The sequence below is a fragment of the Taurulus bubalis genome, assembly GCF_910589615.1.
Source record: "Taurulus bubalis genome assembly, chromosome: 12".
Taxonomy (NCBI): Eukaryota; Metazoa; Chordata; class Actinopteri; order Perciformes; family Cottidae; genus Taurulus; species Taurulus bubalis.
In genome coordinates, this window is record NC_136600.1 from 4225184 (window position 1) to 4238473 (window position 13290).

The window sequence follows — 13290 nt, forward strand, 5'->3', positions numbered from 1 at the left end:
TGTCCACCCTTCTTCAGCTCTAGTTTGGCGTGGCCACCCCTTCGACCCCCTCCATGCTGCAATGGGGGTTTGGAGCCGGGCGAGGCAGGGCCGGGTCACGCCGGCCGCGTTCCTCAGGCCACTGTTGGATCAATAAACGCAGCGATCAAAGTTGCAATTAACCCACCGCGCTAACACAAACAGCCGAGGTCCAGCAGAAACAAACAAAGCCTTCATGTCACCTAAAGCGTTTATTTTTGCAGATTTCCACCTCGGCCAGGGAGACCTCCAGCGCTTGTCAGCTTCTGTAAGCAGTGTTGGAGCGGAGGAATGCGGGCCACAGGGATGGCTGGCTGCCTGGCCGCGCCGCCGTGCCAGGCCACGAGCTTATTGCTCGCGGTGGCGTGTGGGTGAGACCCGGCCTATCTGTTGTCAGGAGGCATCACGCTTGGATGCCTCTCTCATAGACATTAGGGAGGAGAGCTGCTTTCTGAGGTCGCAAGAGAATACAACAAATCTTAATTTGTGTACATTTCTGCACCGCGACACACATGTGCTAGTGTCATCTCCAGATACACGCAGTAATCACGTTCATTTACAGGGAGACACTATTTACACCAGTACACTCGCTGTTCCAACTGTGTTTTTGGACGGAGCTGAGAAGTGCAGGAGGATGTGCAGAAGGTTAGAGTGGGTGGGTTATCCAGAGAGCCTGTGTGTGGGGGGGTTGCTGTGTGGACCTTCTGTTCTTCTGACCGGCCACTTAGGAAACGCAGTGTCCCGTCTGGTGCAGGCACAGGAAGATTACATTTGGAGAGGTATCAGGTTTTCCAAAACAAAGGGATGTGTTTTCCGTTCGCTGCAGATCTCTCCGCTGAGATTTTTTTCTTCTCCGGAGTTTCAAATATTTTCACTCGGGACGCTGTGGAGGGTGTTTCTAATTTCCTCTCGTCTATCTCCGGGTGATTTCCTGTGTGTAAAAAGAGGTGCGCAGCAGAGAAACCGGGGGGGGGGGAGGAAAACGTGTCGGCACATACGCACTCGAGTGCGCAATTTTGAGCTTCACGTGTTGTGGGGTCGCTCCGAGGAGAGCTGATCTGGGCCCACGGGGGCTTGTGCTGCGCTGAGGTCTGGACAGAGGGGCCTCGGCGGTCCTCTTCCCTGCGGTGATGTGAAAACAAAGAGTCTTAACAGCGGATCTGACCACAGCACCACCGCACAAATGTCAGACACATCCCTCACTGCCTGGGTCCAAGATAGATGACTGTGACGTCGAGCGTTCACTGCTGTCAGGAGTATGCAGCAACACCGCCGTCCTGCTGAAAACATGTTTCAAGGAGAGCAGGCACCGAGCATTATGTCTTTGTCATACAACACAGAAGAAAGGCAGTTTACGGGCTCAGTGAGGACAGATTAGAGAAAAGAGATAACTACACAGGAGAAAGGTGGTTAATATGACACAAGCACCTAGTTATACGATAGAGCACCAGTTATACACGTTCTCCACTGTTTCAAGAACTGATCGTACAGTGCTGCAGAAATGAGTCTGCGTTTTTTAACTTCCTTCGTCTCAATGGTTTAAAAAAATAAAATAACAATGTTTTTTTTTGGTTGGATGCCTGAAATAAGGTCTGTGGTTAACACAAGCGCTTTTAGATTTTCAGGTTTTGCTCTACGACATAAAATACATCAGTAAATACCCCTCTTGGGTTTTGCAGCTGCCTTAAAAAAAAAGGCTATTGCTAGCAAGTGGCTAAGTGGTGTAGTTTGTTTATATAAAAGTGGTCATTTGTGAAGATTATCTTGCTGAACAAAAGTAACATGAAGTCTTGTCTCTAAAGCTTATTTTCTGTAATGATCAAATGGAAAAATCACATTGGCTTTCTGTTCAGGGAACCAGAACGTCATCCCCGATCCCGCCTTCAGGCGAGACATGACTTTCTACCTTTACTGCATAGTCACTCCCCGTCTGAGACGTTTAACTGCACTTCTAAGAACGACAATCTGAGGATCATGCACTCACAGCTCCTCGGCGTAGACGGGCTGTCCTCCATCCAACTCACTGTTCTGTCATTTACTGGCGAGGCCCGGCCGATCCTAAGAGCCTCCTGCGGTTATATAGGCCATTTCCACATGGCCCCAGCCTTTTAAAGCCTAAGTGTGTTTGGCCCTCAGCTTCCTCTCTATTAGAACCTGCTCTGCTGGAACCAGATAAACCGTCTTCACAAAGACTCGAGGGAGAAATGCTACACAAGGCAGATCACACACTCCCAGTACTGCTCAGAAGAGGAGGAAGTGAGACACTTTTTGCGGGGCATTAAGACTGAAAGATTTGAAACAGGGTCCACACATGTGGTTGGATTCTGAACACTATCTGATGGAGCGGGGAAGTGATCAGGAATAAAACTGAGCAGGACTTGCCACAAAGAATGAAACAATCCCATATTTAGAACTCTGTGATGTGACGCCAGGCGGAGATGAGAAGGAAGAAATAGACAAGGAAGAAAAAAAAGAAGTCTTCAGGCTGCTTAGCGTTTAATCAAAGTACTTTCCAAATGGATACGTTTCAGTTTTTTCAATGTTTCTGGCTCTTTTGTTCATCTGTCTCTTTTCTAGTAGTATTTATTTACTCCTGACAGCATATGCTGGCTTCCTGATCCAGAATCCAGATTGAATTAGAGCCTGTGTGATTGTAGATCAAAGTGTAAGAAGATCCTTGTTCATTTAGAGGCCTGAGAGGAAAGGATCACGGCCTAAGTCCCAGGATAAGCAACGGTCACCTCCTAAATAACCACGCTGTCACTCAAAAACCACCGTGAGGCTTTTCACTGAATCTTGAGTTCGTCAGTGTGCATACTGAGAGCTAGATGACTCTATTATTTCCAGCTAGTCTCTGTACCCCGATGGCGGTGTACTGTCAGCTCTCTCACTCTCTTCTCTAAATGAGCAAGCCAGACAACAACAGACGTTTTCTCCAAATACCAGGGAAGTACTGATGAAAGGCCGCGATGAGGAAGATGCATCTTTATAACTACAAACAGCACGTTGTTCTGTCTCTGATTCCATGAGAAAGTATGCTGCAGCCAGCTTGTTGCCCTGGACCGTAGACTGGATGGAAGAAGTGGAAGTAGTCATTGGTTTGTGGACTACGCTTTTGAAGCCTCGGGTTCGGCAGTCTTGTTTTTATTTTTGCAACCACTAGTGACACGAGAGGGCGGAGCTAAGTACAACCAACGCTGACTAAGACATTTTTAGGCGACCAAAGATGTTGCAATTGACTTTCAAGTGAAAAAACACTGAAAAAGGGTTAAATATCTCAGACTAAAACACGGACAACCCCCAAGAAAGACTACACCGTGGTAGCGACCTGTCAATTACCCTGTAGCCCCGCCCTAAAGCAATTTTTTCATCAACTTCTATACAACCCGATGAGTCGCCCCCTAGACGGACACTAGAGAGAATGCAACTTTAAGGCACTTTTAAGACCCAGAGGTTGCCGTCTGTACTAAACCAGCTCAGTAACCAGCAGTAGTACACAGAGGGATATCACCTTATAACTTGAGCAGTGTTGTGGTAACTGAGTTCATTGCTGTTGCAGGTGCCATCCTTCAGAGGAAGTGGTGAGCACAGCATCAAGTCTCTGCAAGGATATTAAAAAGAGATGGGGGGCTCGTCAGAGCAGCGCTTGTTTGAAGAAAAAGAAGACGGGAGATGTTAATTCAGGTGTTTTGGCTTGAAGCATTATTTATTTATTTTGTACTTGTAATAACTCTATTTAAACTTTTTCATTCTGAATCCTAATGCACTCTTTCTTTTCTTTTCTTTAAACGATTGATAACTGCTTGTGTCCGGGTTTACGTATGAAGCATGCAAGCGCACACTTGATGTATGCGTGCGTGTGTGCTTTTGTAAGTGTGTCATTTGAGCATGTTTTCACAGTTAAAGCCTGGCACGTGCACGACATCAGGAGTCCATTGGCTTCAATCTTCTTATTTTTTTTAACGGAGATTTCCTGGGCAAAATTGAAAAGCGTTTCGGCTGTTTTTGAAGTATATTAATAGGGTGTGCTGCGAGTGATACACCCTGGCCTCAATACACACACACACACACACACACACACACATTGTCCCTCAGTGTTTTTTCCTGAATTAATCCGTCATTAGAGGCAGTGGGTAACTGAAGCAGTCCCACCGCTGACACTTAACTCCATTTGTTATGTTTAAAGATTTAGTTTCACTTTGACAGGACATGATGTCATTGGACAAAAGGAATGAGGAATTATGACTCTTTGACTCCTCTTTTTCCCCACTGAACCTTCTGCAGTGACATATATATATATATATATATATATATATATATATATATATATATATATATATATATATATATATATATATATATATACCATATGAGCACACCTGCCATTCTTGATCTTCTACCAGTAGGCTTCAACTTGAATCCAAATCCCTCCGATAATCCCGAGTCCCCCCTAATGTGGTCGAGCTCCAGATGCCCCTCTCATAATCCCAAGTGAAAATCGAACCCTCGTGATTGTTAAAACACAAGTCACACATACACACTCACTAAAGCGCTGTGTGTGTTGTACCTGAGCCATTTCCAGAGGCCGTCCCTCTCTCTGTCACATTGTGCCGAAGTCTTATTCCACATTACCCCGGACCCCGCAGAGGCTAAAGTTGTGTAACAGATATTCCACACTGCAATTATGTCTCTGGCTTTCAGATATTATTTGTGCCCTGTTTCTATTTTTAACAAACCATTTCAGAATTTTCCTCTTGCTGCCCTTGGAAAAGCTGCCTTTCCACAGGTCTGCCCAAATAGAAAAAAATACATTCTCACCATCTTATTATGGATACAAATGTAATTTGGTTTTGATGAGCCCCTGTGAGTGGCTTGTAAACACAGTGACTTGCCGCGAAACGTTGCCCACGTGACGGAACACACACACACACACACACACACACACACACACACACACACCTGGCATGCCCATCAGCGCGCAGTAGGGGGACATTGTCACACAGGCTAACTGCTTCCAGTGCTGTGTTTATTGGCCTGTTACAGAGCTGTTAAACACAATTGTGTGGAATACCAAACACGACCCTGCACAACCTCAACTCAACTTTTACTCCTGACGTTGTGACATGAAACATACACTCCCACTTTGACCTGTTAGTACAGAAAACCTCTCTTTTTTTTCTTTGCCATGTATGCAACCATTCACACACATTGGATTCCTCCTCTCCGCTTACCGTTCCTCCAGGGTTTCCTTTCCTCCGGCCACGGCATCTCTAACGCAAACTTTTCCACCACGAACCGGTGCGCGGTCTTGGTGAGAGACCTGGACCCCGATGCCCAGGACCTCAGCAGGCACGGGAGGGTTTAGGGGTTTAGAGGGAGAAGAGCCATCAGTGGTTTTGGCAGCGGTCGAAGCAGTGATGCATACGGGACATTCTGACCTCACACTATTTCTCTCTTTTGGATCTGTCAGCGCCGCTCGCGGTGCCAGCGCTCCCCTTCCTTGCCCTCCCTGTCGCCTTTGTTTGGGTACTGCGCCCACGTGTGTGTGTGTGTGTGTGTGTGTGTGTGTGTCACAGCTCAAGGCACGAGACCACAGAGGTCTGTGAGGTTAAACCAGGCTGACCTGCTGTTAGCGGGAGTCCAGAGAAACAGGGTGGGGTGCAGCCATTCCCAGAGGGTTCTGAGTTCACACTCCTAGAAGGGTGACACAACCGCAGAACATTTTGACTGATGTTTTGAGTATGTTTCAGCATAACTTGTTCGGCATGAAGGCTTCAAATGACCAGTGGTTTGCTGTGACTGGGAGACCAGTGGGTTTCCATGGCGTAAGCATCCTTTTAGTGAACTTGAATTCATTGGGGTGGACGTCTTATTGAAACATCCCTGTTTTCTCACCCAGCTTTTCATTGCCCCCACTTGATGAAAACTAGTATGTGGGTACAAAGAAACAAGAATGAGGTGTGTATTCTCTCTTTTTTCTTGGCAGGTGATTGGATGAACCATCTGTCAATCAAACTCTTACTGAAGTCAGTCGGGAGAAAAGCGAAAACGTCTTATCTGTAGAGAAAAGGCTTCAGTGACGTTAAATGCTCTTCTTTCATTGAAGAAATAGCACGAGTTCTGATATAACTGATGCTAGTTCAGCTCCTTAGTTGTTGTTTGGAAGGAGCAGTGGCGTCTCCGTGTCGAGGTAACAATATATCATCCACTCACTAGTTTGTGGACCGCCGTGTGAAGCCTTGAGGTGGGCGTTTTGGCCGTCGCCATCTTGGATTACGGCTGTCGCCATCCTTGCCGTCGCCATTCTTCTTCTGGTAGCAGCAGTCACCGGCCAATCACGGTAGCCACCTGGCATTGAACTCCAGAGGTAGATTTAACACTGCTCTTAAGGTTTTGTTAACACAAATAAGAAACGTAGAGGTTTGTGCAGCCTTGACACAGGCATGCTCTCTCTTATTATATTTTCATCTTATTGTTTATCATATTTGTCTTGGATACAGCTTCAGCCAGGAAGCACATTGCCTCCTGGAGTAGGTATGCATTACAGTAAGAAGTTAGTCCACGGACTCTGCGGGCCTCACGGACTTTAGCCCGATTGAATCCAGACTCTGGCAAGATATCTGACCAACATTACAGCTCATCTGTTTGGTGTAGCATTATTCCCCTGTCTCTCTGTGCCGTCATCCTTCTTCTAGCAACTGTGCGATTTGAAATCAAATATTCAACAGCGCCCCCGGTGCCTGGCAGACCGCGTTCACTGTCCTCCCTCATGTGACCTCAGCGGCCTCACTCTGGAGAGAAGCAAACGCTCTTTACTCCCGGCCCTCGCCATCACTTGGACTCAAGCACCGTAGACAGCGTGAATTACTTCATGTTTGTTTCTGTGGCTTTTTTGTGGCTTTTGTTTTAGCTGTCACCAAAGTCTGGATACGGATTTTTGTATCACCCAGATTTAGCACTGACGAACCATCTTTTTTTCCATGACACAGCGAGGCCCTTTGAAGCATCCTGAGCCTTTTGGCCTCAGAGTAAACAGCGGTGGCCAGGGAGCGCCGTTCGATTGTTCAACTTTTCCCCTGTTGTCATCTGTGAGATGTTATCTGATTATTGTTAGTATTCCACCTTGTGATGTGGGGAGTCTGCGGCTACCGCACACTTGACATCATCTTTGGTTTTTCGGGTTGCCATGGGGAGCAACAGCAAAGCATTATAAAGTCGCAAGCAAACGCCATTAAGGGGTATTACATTTGATGTTTTATTGTACACACTTAAGCTAGCAGCTATGCTGGTAGCTCATGCAGCGGGTGCCCATTTTAAGTGCAAGAAGGATGTACATCCTCTTGTGGCACAACCTACTCGATAGCAAAAAAAGTCCCTTTTTCCTTTGCCGAGTTCTCCAAGAAAATTGGCTGACCTTAAGTATTGACTCAGCTTTTCCAAATAGTTATGAACAAACTCTACTTCATATCTAATTTGGCCAAAATTATCCAACAATTGCTAATAAAAAAAGGTTAATATACAACGGAATGTCTGGGTAAAGAGTAAAGAGCCTTACATCTGCGTCCTCTCAAACACAGACAGACCTGTCTCCTTTCGTCTTTTACCAGGGTCAACTTTCATCTGGGAGCATTTATGTTCCAGTTTAATATTTCCCCATGATTATGTTTAAAGGTTTGATGTATGGTGACAGATTTAGTCAACCATCAGACACAGAACGGGAACTAAAACAATTTGGGTCCCTGTAGTAGCTCATTTACAGTTGGTCTGTGGTAGCGTGTGTGCTCTGAAATGAGCCATTTGAAACAACAAATGTTGAAGTATAAGATTACTTTCTACATGTTATGGTTGAACTTAGTATGGTTATTTATCTGTGACAGTAATAGGGTTAATCTTACACTTGTGTAAGCAGAGATATATATATAGAGAGAGATATACTACTTCTGAACTACTTTTGGTACTGATTCTGCATTAAATAAACCCTGAAATGATTACTCGATGAATCAAACTATCATTTACTGTACCATTTATCAATGGCAGTTTGGATGCCTTATTTATGGAAGCAATTAAACAGAAATACCAAACATTTGCTGGTTGCAGCTTCTTTAAAGTGAAAATGTTGTTTTTCTTAGTTTCAAGTTAATTTTTGGTAATTTCTTTCAGATGTTTGTTGAGACAAACCGAGTAATATTAATATTATCTCACTGGTTACTTGTAATAATATATTGTATTGTTTCTGACATACTTAATAGTGATAATACAATAAAATAGAATGGAATGATAAGATCAAATAAAATAATATTTGAGGCTCCATAATACATAAATCCCTGACTGCCAGTGTCAGGCGGATATTTGTGCGAGTGTACTAATGTGAGGAGATGTCCAGCAGGAGCGCATTAGCCTCAGGCAGAGAGCTCAAGGTGCAGACCGGAGTCACAGCATAAGCCCGGCACTTTCCGTGTGTCGGCCCGCTTTACGGCTTAACCCCGCTAAGATCCGCAGCAGACCAAGCAGTGGATTTTCTCCCTGCGTGCCGTCTCTTTAAAAAAAAAAAAAAAAAAAAAGAGGCCAAAGCCTTTTGTGTCAGTGTGCAGAAGTGTTCTGATTTCAAACCCTCCCCTTTCAAAAGTAATTAAAAGAGGAAGCCGCGTGAGATGAATGTGTAACCACATCTCTCCATCTCCCTTTCTCTCTCTCTCAGTCTTTTATTTAGTGTCTTTTCTCAGTTTCTGCCGTTCACTCCCTCCCAGAACTGGGGGCCATATTCAGGCCTGTCAGAGGCGCTCCAACATTTGTGTGTGTGTGTGTGTGTGTGTGTGTGTGTGTGTGTGTGTGTGTGTGTGTGTGTGTGTGTGTGTGTGTGTGTGTGTGTGTGTGTGTGTGTGTGTGTGTGTGTGTGTGTGTGTGTGTGTGTGTGTGTGTGTGTGTGTGTGTGTGTGTGTGTGTGCGTGCGTGCGTGCGTGTCTGTGATATTAGCAGAAGGTTGCATATTTCTTTTGATGCAGATTGTCAAGTGGAGGACAGCTGTGTGTTTGTGCTTTTGTGTGTGTATTGTACGCGGACCATATTTTGCAGTGTAGCGAAACCGAGACACACGCACACACACACACACACGCGCTGCTGTCTGCCTCTGGACCCTGCGCTCCTCTCTGGTCTGTGACTGGTCTTTTAAATCAGTGCAGCCCCGGTGGAATGGAGAAAGACACTGCTCTTACCCTCACTGGCTACTTGCTACTGGTTACTGACCTAGTGGCTTATAAATTTCTTTTTCCTTTGGTGAACAGAGAGAAATGCGTGACACAACACAGCTGGAATGGTTCTTGAAGCCGTTAAAAAAATACTTCAAATATGATTTAAGTTCAAGATTTGACTATAACAAAAAAAGTCCCTGAAGTTGTAAAAGGAGTTCTGTTTCCTGAATATAGAATTTCACATTGTTTTAAATAGGCATTCAAAGTCTCACGTTCTACTTTTGTTCCTTTTTTGAAGGCAAATACTACTGTCTAAAGCCGGATGTAACGCAGTCATACTAACATAGAGCAGGGTTTGGTATCAAGCAAAACAGCCTGCATGTGGGAGCGACTCTTTCCATTTCATCAAATCAAGGAAAGGTTTATGAAGCATCTTCAGTCTTTTCCAGCAACACTCAGAGTTGTACACACACACACACACACACACGAGGAAGATCCATTAACGTGACTTCCTGTTTCCCCTCTCCAGCTGGAGCTGCAGTCGTGCTGCGTCTTCCTGCCCAACGACAGCCTCCCCTCCCCGAGCACCATCATCTGCGGCGACATCCCCGGCACCGTCCGCAGCTGGTACCACAACCAGGCCTCCATGCCCGGGACCCTGGTGGTGTGCCTGCCGCAGGTCAGCGTCCTCAGCGCTGGCCACAGGTACATGGAGCCGCTGCAGGAGCTCCCCTTCGTGGTCTCCAAGTCCATCCTGGAGGAAGGTACTGTATCTGACCACATCTCCACTTTAATTAGAGCGCTTCAAATGCTGGGAGGAGATCACTCAAGACCAGTAAAAAATAAAAAAGATTGATTTGAAAGCTTGAATGAGAAAACAAAATGTGGTTCTTTGGAAAACAATGACGGTGATAGGTTCATTATAAATGGGAGTCTTAGAAAATACAGTTTAATGGGTGGAAAAAATCTACTTAACTCTTTTGCTCATGCTTTTATTAATAATTGAAATGAATGCTTTCATAATATCAATGGGCTACATGATGTGAATTCATCATCATTATGGCCTTTTCAACACTGAGCCAACCTTTGACCCACCACTACTCATTTACCATGACAAAAGACAAACAAACTTAAGCAGAGCAACTTTGAGAGATAGATCTTGCACATGTGGCGTGCACACCTGGGTAGAGTTGACTTAAGCAACACTCAGTGTTTTCTCTCAGGAAGAAGTAGAAAAGGGGGGGGGGGGGGGGGGGGGGGGCCTTCTCTCAAACTCTTCAATGACATCAGCATTGGGCAAACAGATTTAAAAAAAACGCCGGAGAGAGAAAAACAGTGACATCAGCAGCCTTGTCAACGTTGCCGTAAAAACTAACAACCCGTTTGCTTTTCGTAATTCATTCCTACCCTTTGAAAAGCTCTTCATCTCTCACGTCCAAAGCCCAGGGTGCAAATGTGCTCTTCCCCCTTCTGCCTGCGATCGCTCTACCAGGGTTGGCAAGGGAACGAGCCCAAGCTCTGCAGTGTGGCATCCTGCCTCAGAGCCACAGGTTTAGAATAGACACTCCTTCTACAATCTTTACTGTTTTCCATGAAGCACTCTCATCCCATGTGAAGTCATCGGCTTTTTAAAGGTTTTAAAGGTTTTAAAGGTGAGTGAATGGAATTGTGTAGACGCCACAGTGTTGCTGACTGTCCGTTATGCTATTTCAATCAATTGACTTTTCCAAATATAGTCTGCATTGTCTTCCATCTCTCTTTTACGCTACAGTCAATGCAACTTTTGTCTTCCGATTGAGCCACGACACACACACACACTCACACACACACACACACACACGTATACAGACGCATAGACACGCACATACACATGTACACGCACATACACACACACACATACATACACGCACATACACATATACATACGCACATACATATACACACACATATACACAAACACATATACACACATTAACTGTAAAGTTCCGCTCTTTTATGAAAAAGGAGGCTCCTGAGAGCTGCTGTGTGTTCCAATATGCAGACTGACAGAAAGAGATGTAGTATGTCCCGATGCATCGTCAAATGCAGCCAAAAATAACCATGTTGTGCCGTATCCAGTCACACGTTTCAGTTTGCTAGCCAGCATGCTTTTCTGACCCACAATCCTCTGAGTATAGTAGCAAGAGGGTCAAAGTTCAAGCTGCAATGCTGTCGTACGTCTTCATACAACAGCAAACAGATACGAAGAATGTGATTTGGAACACAGTTTCACTTTTCCTGTTTCCTGCTGTTTCATATAACAACTTTTAAATAACAGAACAAAGGGGGACTTTTATTGTGAAGAAGTTAGAGGGAAATGTGTTGATTACCGAATTAACTCAGCCTTTTAGTGGCTTTTCAATAAAACTCCACTCATACTGCAGGGGAGGAAGAGTAAGCAGATAAAAATAAACTTTTATTGTGAAGACTTTATGGGAAAGGATATGACTTTTATCCTCTGCTCCTTCAACCACGATCACTATGGGATTAGGAAGAATCCAATGTGGACACATGCAGACACATGCATAGCCTTCCTCTCGATACCCCGAGGACTCGGCTCGATCTCTTTCTCCCCCACATGACCCCTCCTCCCCGCTCCTCCCTCCATCTCTGCCAGCGTCTCCGAGTTGCACATGTTCACTCTCTTCCTCCGAGCGCTTCATCCCTCCCTCTTTGTCCCACCAGGTGACGCCTTCCCGTGGACGGTCAGCCTGAGTCAGTTCAGCGTGTACACGTTGCTGGGACAGCAGCGCAGCCTGAGCCTGCTGGAGCCCATGGGCTGCACCTCCACGCTGGCCGTCACCTCCCACAAGCTGCAGAGCTGCTCCGAGGGGGGCCACTCCTTCGTGGTCTGCCTCCACGTGGACCTGCAGCCCGTCCACGTCAAGGGCTCCAACCCCCAGGTCAGTGAGGCTGCATCAGAGCTGCAGCGTAGTTATACACATCCTCCCTGTTGGAGACTCTCCTGAAACACACACGCATACACATACACGCACACACACACACACACACACACGCACGCACGCACATACACGCACACACAAACATACACATGCATACAGACACACACACATACATACACACACATATACACACACACACACATACATACATACATACACACCTACACACACACACATACATACGCACACACACACACACATATGCACGCACACACATACATACACTTGCGCACACATACACACACACAGACACACACACATTTCTGGATTTCGAACGCTTCGCTTCTGCGGCCACCTGAGCCTTCAAAAATAAAAAAGGTGCACGGACACATGATCGCATATGCGGAATAGCTCTCTCTCTCTCTCTCTCTCTCTCTCTCTCTCTCTCACACATACACACACATGCGCACACATACACAAACACAGACACACATACACATACACAAACACACACACACACACACAAATACACGCACACACATACACACACATGCGCACACATACACAAACACACACACACACATACACACACACACATACGCACACACACATACATACAAACACACACACATACAAACAGATACATACACACACATACACAAACACACACACACACACATATACACACACACACACAAACAGATACATACAAACACACATACAAACACACATACAAATACATACACATACAAATACACACACACACACGCACATACACACATGCGTACACACACACAAACACACACACAGACACATACACACACACATGCACATACGCACGCACACACATGTGCACACAGACACACATACATACGCACACACGCACATACGCACGCACACACATACACACACATACACACACACACACACACACACACACACACACACACACACCCTGGCAGGACGGTCCTGCATGATTCTCTCTCATAGATTGACTCAGTAATCAAACGGCCTCCTCTTCTTCCTCGGCATCAGGTTCAGGGAAGTGAAGCGTAAACAAGAGAGTGTTGCCTTGTTTGCTTCGGTCAAATATGTGGAGGTTTGGGCGAAGAGAGCAAGACTCATCATTGTTTCACATGTTT

General features: G+C 45.6%; 1 protein-coding gene across 1 annotated transcript in view; it reads left to right on the top strand.

Annotated features, from left to right (window-relative positions):
- Positions 1-13290, top strand: part of vps13b (vacuolar protein sorting 13 homolog B) — a gene marked incomplete at its 5' end in the record, with an annotated part of 310239 nt that overhangs the window by 146481 nt on the left and 150468 nt on the right. Inside the window, 2 exons of the mRNA XM_079226893.1 lie at positions 9736-9970; positions 11931-12148. Of these exons, the coding sequence (XP_079083019.1) occupies positions 9736-9970; positions 11931-12148 (453 nt within the window). The remainder of the gene's footprint in view (positions 1-9735; positions 9971-11930; positions 12149-13290) is intronic.